Source organism: Dromaius novaehollandiae, chromosome 4 (genome assembly GCF_036370855.1).
Source record: "Dromaius novaehollandiae isolate bDroNov1 chromosome 4, bDroNov1.hap1, whole genome shotgun sequence".
Lineage (NCBI taxonomy): Eukaryota > Metazoa > Chordata > Aves > Casuariiformes > Dromaiidae > Dromaius > Dromaius novaehollandiae.
The window spans coordinates 480,331-503,604 of record NC_088101.1 but is presented as its reverse complement, the minus strand read 5'-3'; the positions used below and the strand labels follow the sequence as shown (position 1 = coordinate 503,604).

Genomic DNA, 23,274 nt, shown 5'->3' with positions numbered 1-23,274 from the left:
GTTCTGGGCTCCCCAGTACAAGAGAGCTATGGAGCTACTGGAGAGAGTCCAGCAAAGAGCTGCTAAGATGATGAAGGGACTGGAGCATGTGTCACATGAGGAAAGGCTGAGAGAGCTGGGACTGTTCAGCCTGGAGAAGAGAAGACTGAGGAGGGAAATCTTATCAATGCATTGAAATATCTGAAGGGAGGGTGTCAGAGGATGGGGCCAGACTCCTTTCAGTGGTGCCCAGAGATAGGACAAGCAGCAATGGGCACAACCTGAAACTCAGGAAGTTCTGCCTGAACATAAGGAAAAACTTCTTTACTGTGAGGGTGACTGAGCCCTGGAACAGGTTGCCCAGAGAGGTTGTGGAGTCTCCATCCTTGGGGATACTCAAAAGCCATCTGGACATGATCCTGGGCAACATGCTGTAGGTGACCCTGCTTGAGCAGGGGAGTTGGACTAGATGATCTCCAGAGGTCCCTTCCAACCTCAACCCTTCTGTGATTCTGTGATAATTCCTTTCTGAGCAGTATTATTGCCTAATTGAAGAACTTTCCGGTCTGGAACGGCAAACCCCTAGGGTTTCAGTAAAATAAAGAGTTGTTTCATTCTTGGCTTTTTGCTATTAGATGAAGGCAGTCTTTCCCCACAGCTGTTTCTGCTGCTTTCTCCCCCTGTAATGGGATTTGCTCCCAGATCAGTCCAACACAGGGACACATCTCCAGGGCGAGCAGTCAGGGCACCATTCAGGTAGCCTGGTCACAGCTCCAGCAGTGTCACAACTCAGCATTTCTATCTACTTAAAGCATTTCAGCCAGGTTTGACCAGAAAAGGTTCCTGGAGAACACAAATATGTTCTCCTCCACTATCTCCCCCCTCCCAACCACCCTCCAGAAGCTAAATGGCAGGAGACCTGGGCTCGCTCACTCTCTCCTGTAGCCACTAGCCATGGGCTAAGAGGAGGCACATCATCCAGACAAGCTATTCAGAGGAATCCTTTCTATTCAGCAATCAGTCAGCAGCAGCAGACTCCACCAGCCATTCTTAAAGCTCTTTTCTGTCCTCCATGCTTCCTTCTTCCCCCTCACAGAGCATGACACACATCAGCTCCCTTCCAGATGCTCATGCTGTACAGACAAGGTAACAAAGCCTGTATTCTACTCAGTAGATTGTCTCCATGGCGACTCTTTTTTTTTTTTTTTTTTTAAATCCACAGTAATATTCCCCTGGCTTCCAGCCTCTTTAGGCCTTGGCTTTGAATTCTTTCAGACACAGAAACCTTTATCTTTTAGGATGACATCTGACAACTCTCCCTGAAGGTGCTGTTTCTATCTGTTGGAAGTCTGTGCCACTCTCTCCCTGCTCATGTGAGATTAGCTGAAGCAAGAACATCAGATCCCTTCACCCAGCCTGGCACCCTTTTGACAGCACCTCAGATACTGCTGCATCCAACACCCCAGGCCATCTGCTTGAGAGCAGGAAATGTAGCAGTTCTCAAACACACCCATCCTGGCTCCTTGTTCTGATTTACACTCCCTGAGCAGCGAGAGCTGGAGCAAGACAAGCCACAGTGGGGGCTAACGTGAGGAAGGCAACTTGGTGAGCAGACAAATCATGGTGTTTATACCAGCCCATCTGCCCCCAGACTGCTGATAGACAGGACGGAGTTTTGGATGCCAGGAGCCTTTGGCCACCACTTGCTTTTGACCTTTATTCTGCAACCAGCATCTTCTATTGAGAGAGGGAGGCTACACTCCCTGCTCTTTACCACCCTCCTTTACCCCCTTTCTTCTTCTTCTGCTGCTGTTTCTTCTTGGTGGCTGGGGCCCCAGCTGGCTTTTGGTGCCTGGGAGGGATGACGTTACTTGTGGCTGATACAGCTGCAGCGCTGCCAGGCCGAGGGGAGGTAGGTGGGCTGCTGGCAGTCCTACTGGCATCCCTGCAGGAAAGAGGAGAGAAAAAGATACCACATAGGCTCACAACGACCTGCAAGGTGGGCAACTTCAGCCACAGCTGGGCAGGAAGCTGACAGCAAAAAACAGCAGCTGTCCCATGAGATCTATATAGCATCATGGACGTGAGGGCATTCCGGCAAGAGACCATGTTCATCTTAGACGAGCTCCAGTGCATATAGAAGGGCTGATGGATGATGGAAATACGTCTCAAAGGGCAGGCAATCACCTTCCAACTCTGATGTTCACTAAATATTAGAAGTCCCCAACAACAACAGCAAGACTCAGTTTTGAATAGATGGGTGACAGCTCATGCAATACAAGAGAACCAGTTCAGGCCCCCAGTTAGGCAGTGTGAATCCAATATCCTTTCTTGCTCCTTAACAACAAAGGCATCTTTGCGCCAGCTTTCCTTGCAAGCATTGTTCAAGCCAACAGTCCCACAAAAGGCTTTTCATGCTCCCATTTTGGAAGAGAGCTGTATAAAGGGGAAATGCATCAGCTGGCATTGGCAATTCCCTGGTTATTCTAGAAAGCGCTTCCTTCTCCCAGACCCAAACAAGCCACCATCTTGCTGTGAGGCCTCATACAGCAAACCCTGATTCCAGCTCAAATCAGTGTCATGTTATAAGGAAGCATAATTATTTCCCCAAATCACGGCTAACAGCTCTCCAGCAGCCAAAAGACTTAAGAGCACACAGTTTGAGAGTGGACATACGTACTTCGCCTCATCTTCAAAGGTAAGAAAAGCAATTAAAAGACTATGGGAATTTTATTTGCACCTTGGGCCTGGCTTCAAGCATGCTTATCAGATTATTTTGATTTTCAGTGATCTATAGGGATATTCTGGAAGAGCGGCTGGTAAAAGGTGCAAATGACAATGCAATTTCACCTGTGCTACTCAGGGCTGGTGAGGCAACAGAACCAGAGGAAAGCAGCACAAACCCAGCCCTCCTGACTGCCCGAGATCAACGTGCTGCACTGAGCCCTGCAAAGGATACTCACAGTTCAGAGGAGCCAGCTGTTGTTGAGCCCTGAGTCCCCTTGCCAACCTGGTCCTTCTTCTTGCCCTTCTTCCGCCCACGATAGTATGAACGCTCTCGCATCGGGAGCCACCGCTCAGGGTCAGGGGTTACCTTAGGGTCATAGTTTTTGGGCAGCTTTCCTGCAGAACAGCCAGTGCAAGGAAATGAGAGTGGGGTCAACACACTAGAGAGGCATCAAGAAGGGATACACGTGGGATATCGGTAGCCAGATCTGCAGAGCCCAGCAAACCACAACACATTCCCTCACCACACCTCTTCTCTGGGTGCTGCTCTCACTTCTGTGGAGAAAAGCCCCATTCAGAAGAAGTTATTGCAAACAACTGGGTTCACAGGTATCCAGTCCAAACAAAGAGCTCCATCTCCTGGGGAGTGCCAGGGTGCTCAGGGCTGGCTATCGGATGAAACAGTCCGGTCAGCTCTCTGGAGCTGCGCCTTGTCAATAGCTAGGAAACACAACTCACCCTTCTTTTTCTTCTTTTTCTTCTTCACATCCCCTTGCCTAAAAAGGAAGAAAAGGGGAAACAGCAGCTATGACACAGCACAGACAGAGAAAAGTCAACCAGAAACTCTCTCTGAAAGAAACTGAACCATTCTCATCTCTCTCAGAACTTAAGTTTGCTGCTGCCTGAATTCCTGCAGGTACTCACTGGGCTCCCGTTCCACCACCCTGCTTTCTACAGTGATACCCCCACCAAGCCAGGTGAGGTTCTTCTGCCACCCAAAAGAATAACCAAAGCAGCACCCTTTACCCTTGCTCCTTCTGCTGGCTGTCTCCAGTGAGCTTCCCAGCTTTCTTCCGAACATAAGTTGCTCCATGGGAGTTCTCCAGTGCATCCACATCCACTTTCAGTGACATGGTGTCCGAGGAAGGTAAGTGTTTGCTAAGACTACAAAGGGAGAGTTCAGGGATGCAAACCAGGAAAGCTGACAAGTCAGCAGCAAGGGGCAAGCACAGAAGGTGAACAATCAGCTTTGTCTGAACAGATGCAGATGAGCAACTCCAGCTTGGACCAACTCAGCCTGTTAGCAATACCGAACCAGACAGATCTACGGAGCTAGTCCCAGCTCTCTCACCAGCTCACTGCACATGCTGGGATCAGTTGCTTAATTTCTCTCTGCCTCATTTTTCCCTTCTTTGAGAGGGGGACAGAAGCAGCAACTTCTTCTGAAAGCTGCTGAGGGATGAAAAAGCTGTATGGGGACCTGGTATTTTGGGTCAACGAGAGCTTAGCCATGTTTGGTTGGGCACAACCCTGCATTACCACCACAGGTCTAAGTATTCAACAGAAAAGACAGAAGACCTCCAATTTTGGTTCCTCCTAGTATTAAGATACCGCTCCTCAAAGAGGAGGTGCCCAAGAACAAAATAGTCTTGCGATCCCACAGGAATCAAACCACAGTGAGTAAACAAAGCAGCTCCAGAAGACTTGGCCTGGACACGCAGCTGTTCTGGACAGCTTCCTCGCTTTTCTTCAGATGAGTAGGCCCAGATTTGCCACATGGCTGAAGTCCAGGGAGCCAAAACACCTCTTTCTTTCCCCAGACATGGCTATCAAAAGGATACACTTTAGCTTTCTCAGGATCCACGAGGGAGTATGCAGAGATGAGCTGTGCCAGAGTATGCACATCTTTCGGGTTTTGCCTTTGGAGTAAGAAGAGAAAGATCACGTCACCAAGGCACATACTCATCCCAAAGACTGGTATCAGTATGCAGTACTGGCTGCCTCAGCACAGCTGCTATCTGTGGGGACAGACATGCCAGTCTATGGTCTCTTCCAGAGCACATTGCCACATGTCACTGACATGGATGAGGAGGGGGACGGAGAGGTCTCCAAAGTATCATGAAGCAGGCCATCAAGGAGGAAAACCTCTCAGATCCCACTAGCAAAAGGGAATTAACAGACCCCCTTAAAAATCCCATCAAGCAGATAATAAAATGAAAAACTGGTCATCCCCAGTTTATGCAGCACTGCAAAAAACAGAGCTCAGTAGCCAAAGCAACCTTCACTGTACACAGAGGCCTCTGAGACCAGCCCACCAGGTTTTCAAGTGAACATCAGCTATAGATCAAACGAATGATCCCCCGTCCTTCCTGATTGTGGCTTTGCGTCAGAGCCCCTGGGCAAGAGCAACTCTAAAGGAGAGCTGCCAGTCACCCAGCTATGTGAGACACCACCTGGCACCAGACAGCATGCACAGGGGTCTCGAGGCTCTTTTCAGCAACTCCCCGACTCACTTCCAGAGTTCCTCCAAGTCACTGATTGCTTCCTTCTTCCTGCCATGCTTCAGTTTAAAGTTGGCAGCTTCCCTTATCAGCGACAAATGCACGGGAGACTTTGGCTGAAAGACACAGCAGCCGTGATTAGTTCTTCACTTTCACAGCATGGAGCCCAGCTCTAGCTGGCTGTAATACCGCAAGTCCCAGAGACCTGACCAAGAAGAACTGAGCCCAGTACCCTGTTATGCAGAAAGCAGGGCCATCTTTGCACTCTAGGATGTGAGGCAGGATTGCCCGGGACACACAATTGCTTGCTGCTCTTCAGAGCTCTGCGGTCAGGCAGAAAGGCTCTGATTGCTACATTTGAGCACCCGTTATCCCCACTCTCTTGATCTGACAGAAACAGCAGGAGCTACTGCTCCGTCCTTGCAACGCATCAAAAATAATAAAACAGTATGAAAACAAACACCGGCAGCCTGCCACAGAACAAGAGAAACAACAACCAGGAGCTCACAACTCTCCAAAATCCCAACTGGATGAGCTACTGTGACTCTGCATTAGCAGGAAAAGCTGAGCTCGAACAAGATAGAAAAAACTGAGGCAAAGCCTCACGCGCTGCATCCTCTGATTCTACTTGCCTGGAATTGCTGATACCACTGGATAGCCTGTGTGAAGATCTCGATTGCGCTGTCAATGTCTTCTTCATGACTGTACATTGTCACCAATGCAGATACCTGCAAACATTCAAGAGCAGCTTTTAGCAGACTCTCAAGCAAGTCATCTGTAGCCAGGGAGTCGGCAGCTATTTAAGGAATTTCCTAAAAATGGAGTCAGTGTGAGCTTCCTGCTCAGTGTCCCTAAAAAACAGCTGTGATTACAGGTAGGATAGCCAGGCAAGACTTTCCTAACCAGGTCCCTCCCCCAAAAATGTCCCTGCCAAATCTTTCTCCTACAGTACAACCTTAAGGAAGCATTGCACTGAAAGGACCTCCTTGCCTGTCAAGTGACAAGCATTTCCTCTCCGATTTCCTCCCCCAAGAACCTGGAAAAAAAGAAATCAGTGCTAAAGGGATGAGATGCAGACACCACTTGTTTGCTCTATACCCAAGTCACAGCCAGAGATGATCCAGGGCAAGGAACTGGTATCGCTGACTGCCTCCATAAATTACTTTGACCATTCGCACATGCAAGTGCAACAGACCTACAGCAACTGTCAGCTTCCACTCAAGAGGCTTATGCTGTACGCTCAAGCATTTTCAAGGTCCTCAGGCTTTTCTGAATACCAGATGTGTACATGCATGCAGACAGGGGTCATGCTGTGGGGATGGGACACATGCAATCTTCTCCCTAATGCCTGTTGTCCTAAAACAGCTTCAAAAACTTCCCAACTGCTCGTACAATGTAAGCAGCTGCTTCAGTGATGTTACATGAGTAAATCCAGGCAACATGCAAGTCTGGGGGAGGGTGAGAAAGTGGGAAAGCAGGTCAAGAGCATCTCTGCTGACAGACACAGTACTTTTACAGCCAAGTCAGGCCACCTGATGCAAATTATATCCCCAGCTTTGCCCGAGATGAGGAAGATGGGCTCAAATTCCCTGCAGACATTCAGTTCAAGGGAAAACCACAGGAAAGGAGCAGCAAGGAGCAACCAATACAAAGCTGTTCTACACGGAAAAGCCTCATGCGGTTCGGACTGAGTTTTGCTTACCATACCAGGCTTGTGCTGCAGTTCTTCTATGCTCCTCAGAATGATGCAGGCTTTGGTGACACTGCCTAGGAGAGAGAAAGAGGGAGGAGTGTGTTCTGAGTGGCATGGTAACACTTCACCCTGTCTGATGGGCAGGGCAAGACACTAGCCTGTGAATTTCCACTAATTGCAGCCACAAGAAAATAACAGGGACATAACAATCCCCTTTTCTTCAAAATATGTCTCCCATTTCCAAGAACAAGGAACAGACCTCCATACCTCAATCTCCAGATAACAGACCTCCTTTCTGCCCTTGCCACCTCCCACAAGGGTTCAGAAGCAACCTTTTACACGCAGTTTTTTCACTTTTAGGAACAACTCTGTGCTGCCTGACTGTATGCAGGAATGGTACTACGAGGGAGACCCACACTGCTCCCAAGACATCCCCTGGCCCAAGACAGATTTAGCCCTATCATTCACAACGATTGTGGACAGCTCTTCCAGGGATCTGTGGACCCCGGACATTTAGGCATTAAGACTTGAGCTCTATCCTGCCATAGCCTTATATACAGAGTGCCTGATTGCAAGTATCTCTGGTCTGCACCCCTGTCACAACAGTGACAGTCTAGGTTTTCTTCCCCCTTGTATCATTATGTGTGCAGACACTTCCCAACACAGCAGGACACTGGATACCTTGAGCAATTTTTAGCTGGGCCATCGTCAGCTTGATCTCAGCTGCATTGGCAGGGTGCTGGTCTGCAAAGTCCTGAGAGTCAGAGGAAAGAACAATTCAACACATGTGGGCACCAGTCAGCTGCTCTGGTGAGCCGTATCACAGGAAACTGGCAAGAGCCAAAGGAAGCTTTCTAGCACAAGCAGGCTTCAGCAAGTAGCAGAAGAGGGCCCTGAACCATACCAGTGGCCCACTGTGCTCTCAGATTTCAGTACCAGGCCACCCACTCCCTCCAAAATGAAGCTGTTGCAAACTGCTTGGAAGCGGAGCAGCACAGTGAGCTACTTACCCTGGAAGAAGCTTGCCACAGCTTCCTAAGTACAAAAATCAAATGTGCAAGGGAACTATTTCCCTTTAAAAGCAGTATAGTTCAGTTGGGTATAAAAGCTTTCTGGCAGCATTGAACTAAACCAAAACAAGCATGGTCGGGTAACTCCAGAAATTTAAACCAAAGTGAAACAGCAAGCAAGAGAGCAGAAAGCACCAGTTTAAAGGGAGACAGATCAAAAGAGCACTTTCTCTCACCTACCTGCAGAAGCCCTATAGCCTTTGCATGTTGCTTCTCACGACACAATTGGGCTGCCTGGATCAGCACAGGGAGCAGATGCTCAGGGCTCTGTGACTGCAGGCTTGCTGATAGTTTGCGACACTGATCTGCCTGAGGGATAGGAAGAGAGAACACGCTTTGCTCAACCTCTGCAAGCATCTAACGCAGTGACCTTCCCAAGGACAGCAGGAATAGGGCTGATGTATCAGCTATATCCGGGAAGAGCTGCTAACGACGACTTGCCTGAAAGGGGCACACAGGGCTAAAAACAAGACTTCTTGGTGGCAGTTCAGATGCATCTAAGAACCCCACACTCCTCTTCGGACTAGTCAAATTCTTGTGGAAGGTGCTAAATTTGTAGCCAGCTCCTGCAGATCAGTTTCCCCTACCTGGTTAGTGTACATAGCCAGCAAAGCTTTGTTGAATTCAATTGCCTGGAGCTGTTTCTTGGAGAGTTTATGCTCAACACCTTCTGCATTGGTCAGCTTCACCTTTTTCTTTGAGTCAAAGACATTCTGGTCCTGTGGAAATTGCACATCATCAATTTCATCACATTGCTTGAAAAGAAAAGGTCTCTGGGCCTGTGATTTAACTTCTGCTTTAGGAAAAAGTCTTTCCCAATTATTCCCCCTCCCCTCACAGAACCACAGAAACAGGCTGAGTAATGCCCAGGAAGACCCACGTTGAAAGCAGCAAGGTAATTCTATACCTTGTTAATTGTGATGATGTTATTTGCAATGACAGCAAGCAGTCCTACGTCTGTTGGCCTGCGGATTAAAAAAAGAAGAAAGCACACTTATAAAACAGTGGTCTCTTTACAGCTGGAAGAATGAGCACTTGTTTTAGAAAAGCCCCTACTTTAACTTGATTATTTGATTGTAGAGCTGTAGAGCATCCTCCGTACGACCCTGCAGTTGCATGATATAAGCCATCTGTCCATGAATAATGGCCAGTTCAGCCTCAATGTCTTCCTCAGTCACATCCTGAAGGAAAATTAAGGCAGGAAAAAAAAAAGGGGGTGGGGGCAATCTCACCTCTTTTCCCCTGGCTTCAGCATTTTGCTTCCAAATGTTTATGAACTCTCTTGAGCAGAATTAGCAGCAAAGAACACCAGCCACTACAGGGGAACGTTGTAGCCATAACACAAATACAAACTTATCTGACTTAAACCAGGACAGAGGAAAACTCCTCACCTGCTATTCTGAGAGTGTGCAGGTACCCTCAACTCGTGCACCGTATTTGCCTCTGCTCGAAGCACACCAACAGCAGGGGGTACACATCACCTAAGTTTCCCACCACCCAGCCAGCAGGTTCATCCACAGTGTGGATGTGTCACAGGGAGGCTTCACAGTTCTGCACCAAGCCCGCTGCAGCAGCACAGGCGATTGCTCAAGGAGCAGAGCAGCAAACAGCTGGCAATGTTACACTTCTGCAACAACCACGACTGGTGCGCAACCTCACAAGCTGGTATCAGCAGCAGCGCAAGCCTTGCTGGGCAATACTGTGCAGCAACTCTGGCTATTTACTGCCTATTTGCAGTACACTCTCTGACCACACACTTATTTGTCCTAGCGTAAAACAAACACTTTTCAGTACATCACCAACTTACAGAGTCTTCCGAGAGCGACTGTCGGCACAGCTCTAGAGGGGAAAAAATTGAAGAACCCGATTTAGAAGGCCATAGGGAAAAAATGGTCTAGAAGCATATGGGAGCATATACTGATCACGTGTATCCCCTGCAGATATTAAACCTGAGACTTCTGCAACACCACAAGGGCACATTAGATTACCAGCCAAAAAGATGCATGCAGAAGAAACATCAAATACACAGGACATACTGTCTGTCCCAGAACTGCTTTCTGAAAGCATAGTTGCACACTGGTTTTCTCTCCTGAATAATTTTCATTAAACCAAGTTCCAGATCTTTTACACAGCTATCAGTCAGCTGTGACGACTAACCGCTATGGTTAGTAAGTGCTGCAAGCCTGGAATATTCAGACTGCACCCTCCCTTAGGGGTAGCAATTCCATTAGTTTTCAGCACAGACACCGCTCACTTCTTAACTTTCTCATGGCCATCACCAGAACATCACTTGTTTTGCTCTCCAAAGGATTACTAGTACAGCGCATAGGTTCATTAATCCCAGATATTACACAGGCTCAAGAAATTAGTTGTATGGGAGACCTGCTATGCTATCACCAAATTCAGGACAGAATCGAGCTATTCATCTGCAAAAGTAAATAAATCATAAAGAAATTCATCCTCTTCCCCCTGCTCCCTTAAAAAACAAAAAAACAAAAAACACACATACACATGCGAAATCCCCCTTCCACCCTACAGGAAAAAATCCAGGTTACAAAAAAGCTCATCTATTGCTTGTACCAATTTTATACATAACTCAGACAATATTTTTTTATATATACTGAATAACAAAACAAGGATTGGGAATAGATTAAACATTTTAGGCTTATGTGAAGAGATTATTCATATCTGCTTCACACTTCAAGAAAAAATGCTCAAAGGAATTCAATCCCAATCAGGAGGCTAGGAGAATGCCAGGAGATGCTACACGCAGTGTGGCTCTAGAAAAGATTTGCAAAGAAAAGTTTCTACAAACACACCAATCCTGGCAGGAACCATCTGGAAATCTACAGCAAATCCTGCTTTTGATCAGTTTTTAAACTGAGAGTCAAAATCTCATTCTCTCTCGAAGTGTGTGTATAGAGAACAAAACTACCAATACACACAGAACTCCAGCCTCACCATATTTTTACCTTCTGCTTTCTGTAGTTTTTTCATTGCTTCATTCAATTTTCCTTGCCCAATCAAGGTACATGCACTGTTATAACACAGCTCGTAGGTAGCTTCTCGAAGGCCCAAATCTTCCTAGCATGGAAAACAAATGTAACAGCATAAACACCAACTGATCTATACAGATTTGACAGGCAACAGATACAAGCTACAGTCCTCACAGATACTCAAGCTATTCCTTGCAAAATAAGATTTGCTACAGAAACCTACACTTAGAGGCAATTTTAAAAGGGTATGCATCTGCCAAGTAAGTCACGGTGTAAAGGATGTTCCATTACACTGCACAACAAAGCCAGAGGCAATCAGCAAAGTAGCAACTGAACTCCAGCCTGAACTTCGGGATTGCCTAGGGTGGAAGTGGACAGGTAAGAACTGCTGCACTGGAGAACTAGGAAGAGGATCCACAGCACTGAATAGAAAACTGGGCATGCCATGCACGTCTCTGAGGACAAAGATCTCTGAAAGATGAGGACACTAAAATCTGCACTGCTCTTTAACAAAAATATTCCTTAGCACAGTTGGGTGATCTGGGCAGTTCATTTTACCCAGAGCAAGAGCACAATGAGAAGGAGGAAAGTGCTAGTCACCACAGGTGTTCTGCCTAACTCAGCCTCAGAGAGATGTACTTCATGCTTTGCTGAGACATCCGCTAAGACGACTCTCCTAGAAATCAAAGACCAAGTATAATTCACTAGTCCACAGACCAATAAGTGCATTCATTCATCAATATAGGCGAAACCCCTAGGTGATCTTCAGTACATTCAGAGGTCATTAAAAGACAGGAAAACGTTTCTCTCCTGTTAAAGATCTAGGACTCCAGACACTACTCTCCTGGCTCTTGTTCTCACACACATATGAGCACACACTTACCGGCACCACTCTATCCCATGTGCTCTGTGCTGCCACGACAGCAGAAAGGTTGGTTTTTCTCTCCTCCTCATATTCATCCTGGGAGTTGCGGATGAGATCCCGGTATGCGGCTAGACAATCATCGTAACGCTCCAACCTGTACAACTGAGAAAAAAGAGATTAGTCTTCAGAACAGTATTTCCCTGTGTGTGCCAGCAACTACGACCTCCTTCCTCCCCATGGACTGGCAGTAACAGAGTACTGTATGTTTTAGGCTCAGCATTACTAATATTCGCATCCAGTCTTAAGGGCAAGCTCTGTAGATGATTTTTGCCAGGACTCAAGCAATGGCAGCAAGATACCTGGACACAGACTGTGCAGTTTCTTCTCACAAAAGAGCTTCTTTAAAAAGCAGCAGCTTACACAATTTTATTCTCAGACAGGCTTTTTCCTGATTAGATCATCTCTCTCTGAGGCAAGTTAAATGAACAGTCTTCCGTGCTACTGAGAGGACAGCCAATTCTTCAAAGAAACCATTTTGATCAACCAGAGAGAAACCATAGGTGAAAAACAGCTTCTCTTCTGATTCACCTCTAAAGCCCGAGATGTCAAGTCCCACAGACCTTCCATGGACAGGTAACTGATGCAAGCGGAGGGCTCAACCACAAACAAATCCAATCAGCCCTCTTCCGTTCCCCATCCCTTTGGTTTCTAAAACTACCCCAAGCCAGACCTGGGAAGGGAGAGGAAGTCATGAATGTACTGCTTTGGTTTAGTGGCCTTGAGGGAATGACTCTTCCTTCAGCAGCAGGTAAATGAGGTTCACACAAGCTGGAGCAGTTGGGGACTGTACACCTCCTAACCTTCAGGACAGAGGAGGAAATCCTGCCCCCACACTTGCCCCACATTAGAGCATGGACAGGACATCCAGCATATGAAACTGGCACTGGGAAGAGAAGCTTGTAATTACCACTTGTCCATAAAGTTCCTTCAGTTTGTCTGTCTGCTGGCTGGCACTCTGAATGGTCTTGAGGGCGTTTTCAATGCGGTTCAACCTGTATTCGCAGTAGGCCTTCTCAAATGCAATAATATCACTGTAAGGACAACACAAAGGTTGAAAACAGGCACCTGGAGTCTTCATCCATCAGCACTCACCCACCTGAACATGCTTGTCTACGCTGTCCCAATTAGTTACAGACTGCTACATTCCCAGAGGTCCCAAACACCAGAGTTCAGCACTTGATCCCAGAATACTGAATTATTTATCTGTTGAGCACTGAAAATATCTTATATTTGGTTTGTATCCAACAGAGAAGAAACATCAGAACTCCAGCTTAGAGAGGAGGTTCTTTTTTCTGGTCTCTCCAGACATCTGGCATTTTAAATCTGATCTTTACACAGGCAGAAATTTCGTAGATCTCCTACTGATTATGTGAATCAAATGCTTAAAGGTAATACAATAGCAAACTTATTACGTGACTCCTTAAGGAGAAGGCGTATTGCTACAACAAAAGGTTGTTACTGCAAACTTTCAAATACACTTAACCCTGTCCCACAGAGAGAGAAGGAAAATGGGATAAAACACAATCTGATAGTCTGATATTAAGCTAATGGCAATATTAACCTATTTTGAAATATCAGCATGGATTTGCTGATATAAACATGAAATCAGCTTCAAAGCCAAATTCACACCAGCAGAGAAGTGCTATCAATCAAGCAGAGTCCTGCAAACTACGTTCCAGCTATCTCCAGAGTTACCGCTTGAGCCAAAGGAAAAGTAATCAGTGATTCCCTTAGTTCATCACTGGTGCCGAGAATGCAGTAACAGCCACTTGTCACCAGCCATTTCTCTGTCTATTTAAAATGTTCTCAGCATAGCTAAGTAGGGGGGGAGGGTCTGAGAATAAACGAATAGCATTAAGAATTAAAACAAAGGAAGGGGCAGGCCTCAGTGCAAGACGGGGCAAATTGCAAGAGCCACAACTTCTCCTGCTCTGCAGAACAGAGAGAGAGAGAGAGACGATACAAGAATCATAGGGAGAACTCTGAAGCCAGTTGAACTTACAGAAATTACTCCTCCTTCCCAACACACATTAAAAAACGAGCTGCAAACTTGAAACAAACCCCTTTCCTTCCAGGAAAGAAGAAATCTGTGAATAAACTTTTTTTTTTTTTAATCCCAGGCGTGAATATAAGCAAGGACGTGTTTCATTGCTCTGATACTACAACATGCTTTTCTGCCTTTTTTGTTCCTTGACAAGAATGCAAATCCTGACCATCTGAAATGCAAAAATTTTGCTGCCATGCAGTTACTGAGTGGCAATTTTCATTCTAGTCATTGCACAAAGAAGATCTCTAATAGGAAGACAATTATAGAGTCTGCTTAATGACACAACCAGGAATTCCGAAGCTTGATTTGCTCTCAAACCTGAGTGGTCTCCAAGGTCCTGATCCTGTAAACTTGCACACAGAACCACACCATCCCAAAAGCTGAAGTAATACCTTCAGGGTGGCAAAGAAAAGGACCCCAGGAGCAGTCAGATGAAACAGCCAAGCAAAAATGAAAAGCTTGTTACCACTGACAAGGACTTCTCCCTCCTCTCTTCACCCTGCCATGAGATCCCTCCTCTCCTTTGGAACAGCCCTGGTGTTCACACAGGTTGACAAGCAAAATCAGGTCATGGAAGTGGCTGAAAACTAGATAAGGGACGTTTCCTTCAACAGTAACAGCAAACTGTTAGATAGGCTCAAACTGACCCAGATCATCTCTCTTGCACCCAAAGGAACTCAGTGTCTCACTGGAAACCCCAATTCCACTGACTCAGAGCACCTCCTGCTCTTGATATTGCTGGCCATTAGTCCCCTCCAGCTTCTCAGGGACTCATAGTTTCGGGTTTTTTTGCAGAGTGCAGCAAGACACGACTCACCTTGTTAACACTTTGGTGTGGGTGTTGATTACGCTGAGGGCTTCCTTGAAGTTTCCATTCTGGATAAGACACACCACTTTACACTGAAGTGCAGTCACATCATCTTTGCTGATCTGCAGTACTGGAGGGGAAACCAGTTTCAACACAACACGCTAACTAAATGTCAGGCACACAAACTTGTTAGCAGAGCCATACATTGCTGAAATTGGAAAAACCCAGAGAGGGCAGTCACATCAATTCAAAAGGGCCCTACCATGGCTGGCTTCAGTTCAGAATGTGAAATGAACCCTGCCAATATAAAAGAGTGCAGTATAAGCAGTGAACTTACCCTAAAGTGAACACTGGGCTAGAACACCTGGAACAGAGCAACATCTGAAGAGTTGTGCGCACCTGGCCAAACCTTTCATTGGCATTTCACTTCCAGTCAGAAAACAGGGTGCCAAACCTGTCTCAGCTCCATGTAAAGCATATTCTGGAAGAAGACGGCCACTGCACCCATTGCAGTAGAACAGTATGGATCTAGACAGGTATTTGTTTTATAGGCTAATGCTTTGCTGCCAATAGAAGACAGTGAGGAAGGAGTAGGAAAGCCAAGTGGGTTTAATAGGTATTTGATTTTTTACGTGATTCCAGCTCTCAGATCTGTCAGGATGGGACATCAGCCCCTATTCCCAGTAAACATCAAAGACAAAACATCCAGCCATAAGGAGTGTCTCGTTGCCACACCATTTTGGATGGCAAACACCTCAATCTGAATCCTTGCTCCTGAGTGAGCCAGAAGTCATTCCCACGATATGCAGGCTGGCGGGGGGGGGGGGGGGGGGGGGGGGGGGGGGGGGCAACTATTTTCTCCCATGATCTAAATCGAAAAAAAACCCTGAGCGCAACTCCGCGAGCTGGCCTGTGGTAAGGACTATGTGACACAACATGGGCAACTTAAGGCCCTGGTGCAAGAGCGGGGCCTATGCTTGGCCTCCACCGCTCTGGCTCCTTTTCCTCGGGCCTCTCCAACCCTCCCGGCCCACCAGCAGGCAGCGTCCGCCCGGGCCTGCAGCGGGGCGCCCCCGCCCCGGAGCCCAGGGCTGGTCACCGCGCACTGGTCACCGCGGCTGTGCCCGCAGGCCCCCCCCGGGCTCGGCCCCCGCTCAGCCCGGCCGGACCGGACCGCCGGGAGGGGGACGGGAGGCAGGCGAGCCCATGAGGCACGGAGGGGGGCCGGCGGCGCGCACCGACTCACTCTTGTTCACGGACTTGAGCGCGCGGGCGAAGTCGCCGTTCTGGCCGCAGCGGTTCACCTCGCTCCACAGCGCCGCCGCCGCCGCTGCCGCCGCCCCCCCGCCGCCAGCTGCCGCCGCCATCTTGGGAGCGCGACGCGTAGTACCGGCGGGAAGGCGGGCCCTAGCGGCGGTGCCCGACGCCGGCCCGGAAACGGAAGGGCCGCCGCCGCCACGTCGCGAGGGGCGGTGCTGGGCGCCCCGGGGAACGAACAAGCTGGGGGACAGATTCCCTAAAAGCTCCTTTTATTGTCGTCAAATTTAAGCCGCCTGCGTCACTGCTCGTGACGGCTTGCGGAATCCCCCTCCCCCCCTTCTGCCTCACCCCCCGAGCAGCACCGCTCCCCCATCCCCTAGGCCCGGGGTCCTGTCCGGCTGCAGCCTGGACTTCACCGTTCTGCTGCCACCACTTCCAGAGACGGTGCTGCAAGGCCTTGCTCTTCCCGCCCATTGCTTTTCACTTGCGGGTGGAGGGAAAGAGTAAACGCATGTATTTAGAAACAAGGCTCATGGTTGGTTGTGTTGCCCTTCCTTTACCAGCCAGCATGGTGGCTGTCAAGCTGCTCAGCTCCTCTTCCAGTGGTTTGAGTATGTGAATATTTTAACACCCCCCCCAAAAAAAGAGATCAGCTCCACTGCTATGACCAAAGCATATATATGGCCAGGAAAAAATGCACCCCCCAAAAATAAAGGGATTCTCCCCCCACTTCTCATTATTCTCTTCTGCTGAAGGATTGCCATGACAATCATCACTTCTCAAATTTCAGAAGTGTGATGAATTAAGTATTATGAAGCTTTTTTTTAATTAAAAATGTATATATAAATATACCAGAGGGCTGTCACTTTGCCTAATACCAACATACCAGAGTTTGGACTCTGAGACACAACCAGCAAAGTCACCTCCATGCAACTAGTACAGCACGGCATAATCAGACCTCTTGGTTTATACATATCCCAAGCAGTTCAGAGCTGTCCACACTGATCTTCATTGTCTGGTAGCATGTGCAAATTAAGTCCAAAATATCTGTACATTAAACACCTTACAGTTGAAGTGGTTTCACAGAAGTGAAAATACAGACAACTGAAAGAGACAAACTTTTTAAACACTGTTTGGTAGGATTACATCCTCTGCTCCTTTAAGATAATCCTAGACATTCAAAGACAGACACTGAAATACACTTAGGAATTATTGAATAACCTGGGAAAGTTCTTCAATAGGAATGACAACCCCATTAAAGAAAAGAAAAAAGAAAACAATTAATACTTTAAACAAAATACTCTTTTATTAGAGTATTTTTTATTAATTATACAGAACTCAGATCACTATTTACAATTTTTATTGTTCAAAATTTTTCCCTATAGAAGGATGGTAATGCTATCAGTGCATATTAAACAAAAGATCATACCTCTTCAAGTATCTAGCTCAGAAATGAGCGCAACGCTGCATGTAGTTGGTGTGCAAGCTAAAGAACATAATGCTGTTAACACAATTAACAAAAAAAATGCATAGCCATTACATGGACAGATCTGTGGCCCAGCAAGTGGGACAGTAGCATCACACTGACAAACAGGTTAGCAGCATGGGAATGAGAAAGAAAACTCCGTTTCTGTCCAGAAAAGAGTCCGTAACATATTCAAAAAAAGACTTGTCCAAGTCGCAAATGCTCCTTCTTTGCAAGGGCAAAGACTGCACAGTTAGCCACTAGTTCAGAAAAATTTCAGAAGCATCTACCACGTTGGAAGGGGGACAGAAGCCACATCGAAAAAGTTCATAAGATGAGTGATTCTACAGCCCTGAGGCAACCTCCAACATCACCACCACAGACAGTTTATCAAGGCATTTACTTATGGCTGAAATGCTGTCCGCTGAAGACTCCCTTCCGCACTATGGTCTTGACACCTATTTGTTCCTTTAGCAGTACAGATACAAGGTAAAAATTGACCTCTTACTTCATACACAGGATGACATTAGTAAAGCACAAGTGCAGGTAACCACACCCCTCCTCACTGGTATAAATTCCCTGAACATACCGCATAGGTAACTACCATGATTATCTCTGACTTCAAATATTCAAGCTTTGTATTTTGTTTACATCTGCACACAGAAATATTACAAACAAATTCAGCTAAGACCTGCTATTCTATGCCTTTTCATACTGCTGCACTGTTAAGCAGATCTAAGCAATCCTTAGCTTTTAATCACACACAGTAAGTTTTCTAGGGTGTTTTTTTTTTTTTTTTAAGTTAAATAAAAATATAGCTTAGAAGCATTTTTGGTCAGCTTTATCACTGTATGCGGTACAATGAAACCTGGTTAACTGGTATCCATCAGCTCTCTCATGACGAAATGTCTGATGGCAGATTTCTTTAAAATAAGATTCAGACAATTGAGAGGTATGCAAACAATGTCTTAAATACTTGAAGTTGTGTGTGTAATCTTATAGAAGAGCTACAATTATAGACATAACATTAAATATCAACAAATAGTGCATGAGAACTTAAAGTCAGTGAAATCAGTTCAGTCAGCGACTTGCAAAAAAGTCATGCATCAACTGCATTGCGTGGAGGAAAAAATAACATTCATTCTTCGGCAAGTTAAACATATCAAGTGTTAATCTACATTTGAAAAGCAGTCTTGCTCTCTATATACTATGTATAAAATTAAAAAGTGGAAACAGGGAATAGTTTTGTATATGCTTCAAATTAACACAGACCAGTAGTTCCAAAAATGAACATTCTACCACCTTTGTGGTGGTAATAGACCAGAAATACAATACTTACAAATAGAAATAGTTCAAGAGATTAAAAAATGGAATTTAAACATTATTTTCCCTTCCCCCACAATGCAATTTAGTTTCATATGTCATAGCATCAATAAATTTACAGAGTATTTGCATGTCACATTCACACAAAAGTTGAAAACAAAGCAGGTAAAAGTTCTAACGATGTTAAAATTTAGGATTTTTCCCCAAATAACTCTACCTGCTCCTCAGCCTTCTCTTTAAATGTCATCAACATTCATCACACATAGCAAGATATGAACAGCAGAAGAATCTGCAACTGGTACTTCCCTGCATTGTCCCTGCTAAGATATAGTAATGATCTAGGTATCTGCTAATTGACAGTGATGGTGCACAACCTCTTACCTCACTTCAGCTTTTATGCATCATAATTTAATCACCATATTCAAAAAATAAAGTTTTTTTGAAGCTTAGTTTTACTGCTAAACTTAAAATCTTCTCTGAAAAAGTATTTAAACATTCTTGTTCCAGCTTTAAAGTTTTATATATAAACACAAACCAGAACGAGAACAATTTTAAACCAAGAGAGCACCTAAAAATATACTGTAGGTACAAGTGAAATGAACCGTCTCTCCACCTCATAAAACCTAGAAATCCATCAGCAAAACAGTAGTACACTCGGAACACACAAGGAGAAAAGGAGTAGCTAGAATACTCAAGAGGCTTGCTATGCTACTTCTCTTTATTGCCCATTCTCCCATTTGTACGGATGGCCACTGAATGACAAGATGTCTATGATAGTTCTCTGTCTTCCTTTCACCACTGCTGCCAGCTGAAGTCGTCATTGCTGCCAAAGACCAGGAAAAATCCTAGGATCGTAGCAAAGATGACCGTATTCCCTGTGAGAACAAGTGCACACGCGCCCCAGTAAATCTGTGAACAAGGGGAATTTAGTTAGATAGGTAGTGAACTCAATATAGGCAAGACAAAAGGCAACATCTTGATGTCATGACAGACAGAAGCTGAGCAACAAACCCGTGAGGCAGGGTTTCAGTATTTGTTCTTATGCCAAAAAGCTGGGTTTACCCAAAATGACTTGACCAATTCATACAGTTAGCCAAATAGCACTGCGCTTTCTTCCAGCATCATTCAACATGCTGGCTAGCAGGCAAGCTGTTTTGCTGTAACATCCAGAAATAGTTAAGTAAGGCTAGGCAACAGCATCAAACAAGACTACAGACCACCTACACCTGGTAACCCTACTATACAACTTTTTAAACAGACAGCCAAGGATGCCGGCCTTTAAACTGTCAATATCCTAGTAACAAAAATATAAGGAGGGGAGTGTTTGTTTTACAAGGAGATTAAGAGAACTTGCTCAAAACTCTGTCAAAGTCAAAGGGTGTCAGGCATTCAAACCAATCATCTGGACTGTTCTTGCCTAGAGAGATTTTATGAAAGGGCACTTCAGGCTTTTTGATCTAGTAGTGTTCTCTCAGGAATTCCAGCAACCAAGATCATCTTTTAAAGGGTTTGAGTGACATAAAACTAAGTCATATACTGAGAAAGAGCTAATGATAACTTAAGGTTTAAGAAAAGAAAATTCCACGTCATTTACAAGTGCCAAAATGCATTGTTTATTCATACTTTCTTAGCCCAACTATTTCATAGATTATCTTTGACATATTCAGTACACTTTTCCTTTGGTTACTTGCTTGTTAAGTTTTCACACTATTTTCTACCTCATTGTCTTTGCATTATATATATACACACACACACACACACACACACAGGATGTTACAGTTTATTCCTAGATCATGTAGAGCAATTGGCAAGCCTCTTTTTTTTTTTTTTACCATGCTTCTGTTGCTGGTATTAGCTTTTTCTTGCTGAAAGAATTCTCTTATTCTGTTCCTACTGCAAGCATCTTAGGTACATATTTATAAAAGTTGCTTAGTGCATCAGAGCTTTACCTTCAATAAAAGCAATAAACAACAAAGTTATCTAGCAAAGAACAATTTCAGAGATTGAAATACTACTAACCAGTTCTGCTCTGGCAAACACTATAGGTAGCCCAAATGCTGAGACAACAATGCCTGTTGTAAGAAATATTGCTAGCTCCTTGCAGGCATTACTTGTAGCATCTGTGTCGTCTACTAATCTTCTTGCTATGCAGTATGGGATAGGAGAAAGGATGTAAAAAAACAGAACAAACAGTGGCCAGTACTGGCTGAAAAAGAAAGGAGAAAAGTTAACATTAACTTAGTTTACTTCCTACTCTTTAACATTAATGTAAGGTTTTTTCCCTATCCAGCATCAACATTTGAGAAAGATGGACACAAGCCCAGGCAAAACAAATCCTTTGCTCTGGAACAAGCTGTCATTAATCCAACATACTGTGTCTGGGAATTGCTTCAATTGACCTCAACTGCAGCAGTAGGGAACTCATTAACAGGACATTCGCAGAGCAAGGTTTCACTAAGCAGGCCTAAACCCAGTAATGTCTGGCAAGATGAGCTTAACAGTTGTTTAACCCACCAGGTTTACTTAAGAATTGCAGACATCTCTGCATTTCTTAGCTCATTTTGCCTCTAAACTCTCAATGCACATACACAGAACAGAGTACTGCTCTCAGCAAGTACTCAAAATTGTATCAAAGGTCCTGATGGCTGTTAAGTGCAACCACCACTACATAAACTGTACCATCATATCTGGCAACATTTTCTTTTATTGTCTGCAACTTGCTAGTATCTGATTTCTCAGATGCACTAAGGCAGATACCCATTTTTAAATAAATACTTGATTGCTTTATTTTAAGGATGACTGCACGATGATCTCCCTTCTAAGTCATTGTTTCACCAGCACCAGTTTTATAACAAAAAAGAGCTGGCATAAGAAAGTTAGACATACAAGTAGAGAACTGTAATCCAGAGCCCCTAACAAAGGCTAATAAAGGGTATTTTTATTTTTAATATTAAATAAATTGATTTGAAGATTTTCTTTAAAACTAGCATTCGCTTGGTCAAAATCCATAAGCCTGACATGCCCCACTCCTTTAGGAAATTAGGGGATAGGAAACCATAGACCAAAACCAACAACAGCTGAGTCGTAGCAATTGTTCTAGGTGCTGCTTTACCTAGTGTGTTAAACAGCCAAGGGTCCACCTTTGATAGTGACCAATAGCCCAAATATCACAAACCACTCTGAGAAAACACAAACACTTCACTTCCCTGATAATACATACACGCTACCTACTTCAGCAGATACTGCTCGTTAATCTGCCATAGAGAGGGAAAATACTGGAAACATATTTGGTCAGAGCATTCTTTAACAGTTTGTATCCAAGTCTGGCAACTTAATTTTTGCTGCCTTCACTTCTACAGTGATTTAAATCCTAGATGATCTTTTTATCACCCCCAACTTTGGAAGGCACAAAAAAAGAGGGGAAAAAAACCCACTTATTCACATAGGACTTATCACTCACTAGTTATGAAAACCAAACTATTCTGAAATCAGAGACATGCAAAAAGAAGTGAGGAACACAAACAGTGTATGCATTACTTGTATTGGGGAAGGGCGCAGCCAAGCATCAAGAACATTAGTCCAACTGCTCCCCCAAAGGACAGGCTAATCAAAGCTATAAAGAAAATACAAATCAAGAATGAAAGGTCAGTTTAGTAAACTATGTAAAACACCACACATAACCCGCAAACAGGATTTAAACTTTGCCATCAAAGAAATACCAGAGACAGGTTAGGCTTGTTGGTTTGCCACTTAGAGAGTGCAATTTCTACCCAACACTTTAAGATTTCCGAAGCAGTGACGCGGGTAACGCCCCAGAAAGCTTTAGTTCATCAAGAATAGAGACAGCGCCCCGAAGAAAGCCGAGGAAGGCCCAGGGGAGGGGAAGGCCGGGAGGCCCACCTGCTTTGTCCATCACGCTATGTGAGGCCGGTAAAGCAAGTTCGCCCCTCCCCTGCTCCACTCGCAGGCTCGCATCACCCCCTTCTGCCCCCAGCGCGCCCCTCGCACCCCCACGGCGGCCCCGGAGCCCCGTCGCCCTCCTCAGCGGCTCGCCCGCCCACGCCTACCGGGAAGGGAGTGGCAGGACCGCGCCACTGCCGCGGTTGCCAGGGCAACCGCCCCCCCCGGCACACACACCTTTGATACCGGCCATGGCGCTGCCCGTCCCGCGAGCCACAGAGCCGACAGGGGCGCGCGCCTGAAGCCGGAAGTGCGCGGGCAGCTCAGGAGCCCTTTTCCGGGCGACTCGCGCGCCGACGCCACAGAAGAGCAGCACTTTGCGCAGGCGCAGCCCGCTTTCTACGACCCACTCCGGTCACATGACGCGCTCGCACCACCCTGCCTCCCCGGGCCCCGCCTACGGGAGCGCCGTCAACACCGTCGGCAGAAAACGCACACGCAGCTACTCGGAGTAATGCGGTCTCTCCCGCAAGGAGCAGGCCGGTAGATGCCACTTACTCGCTTCCCATTTGTTGTGCTC

At 45.8% G+C, this 23,274-nt stretch overlaps 2 protein-coding genes across 2 annotated transcripts; both read right to left on the bottom strand.

Moving 5' to 3' along the window:
• Positions 1-1,682: 1,682 nt before the first annotated feature.
• On the bottom strand, positions 1,683-16,200 carry SRP72 (signal recognition particle 72). The gene is made up of 19 exons (XM_026110386.2): positions 15,993-16,200; positions 14,756-14,876; positions 12,799-12,922; positions 11,850-11,993; positions 10,943-11,054; positions 9,778-9,809; positions 9,027-9,151; positions 8,878-8,935; positions 8,558-8,689; positions 8,151-8,279; positions 7,582-7,654; positions 6,910-6,974; positions 5,840-5,935; positions 5,220-5,323; positions 4,548-4,625; positions 3,733-3,870; positions 3,445-3,482; positions 2,943-3,102; positions 1,683-1,924 (listed from the first exon to the last, which is right to left on the bottom strand). The coding sequence occupies exons 1-19, from the start codon at positions 16,111-16,113 to the stop codon at positions 1,750-1,752; spliced, it is 2,025 nt and encodes a 674-aa protein (XP_025966171.1). The 5' UTR covers positions 16,114-16,200; the 3' UTR covers positions 1,683-1,749.
• Positions 16,201-17,290: 1,090 nt separating this feature from the next.
• Positions 17,291-23,094, bottom strand: LEPROTL1 (leptin receptor overlapping transcript like 1). The gene is made up of 4 exons (XM_026110381.2): positions 22,932-23,094; positions 22,332-22,407; positions 20,814-21,000; positions 17,291-19,703 (listed from the first exon to the last, which is right to left on the bottom strand). Exons 1-4 carry the CDS (start codon positions 22,945-22,947, stop codon positions 19,587-19,589), a joined length of 396 nt encoding a protein of 131 aa, XP_025966166.1. The 5' UTR covers positions 22,948-23,094; the 3' UTR covers positions 17,291-19,586.
• Positions 23,095-23,274: the final 180 nt, after the last annotated feature.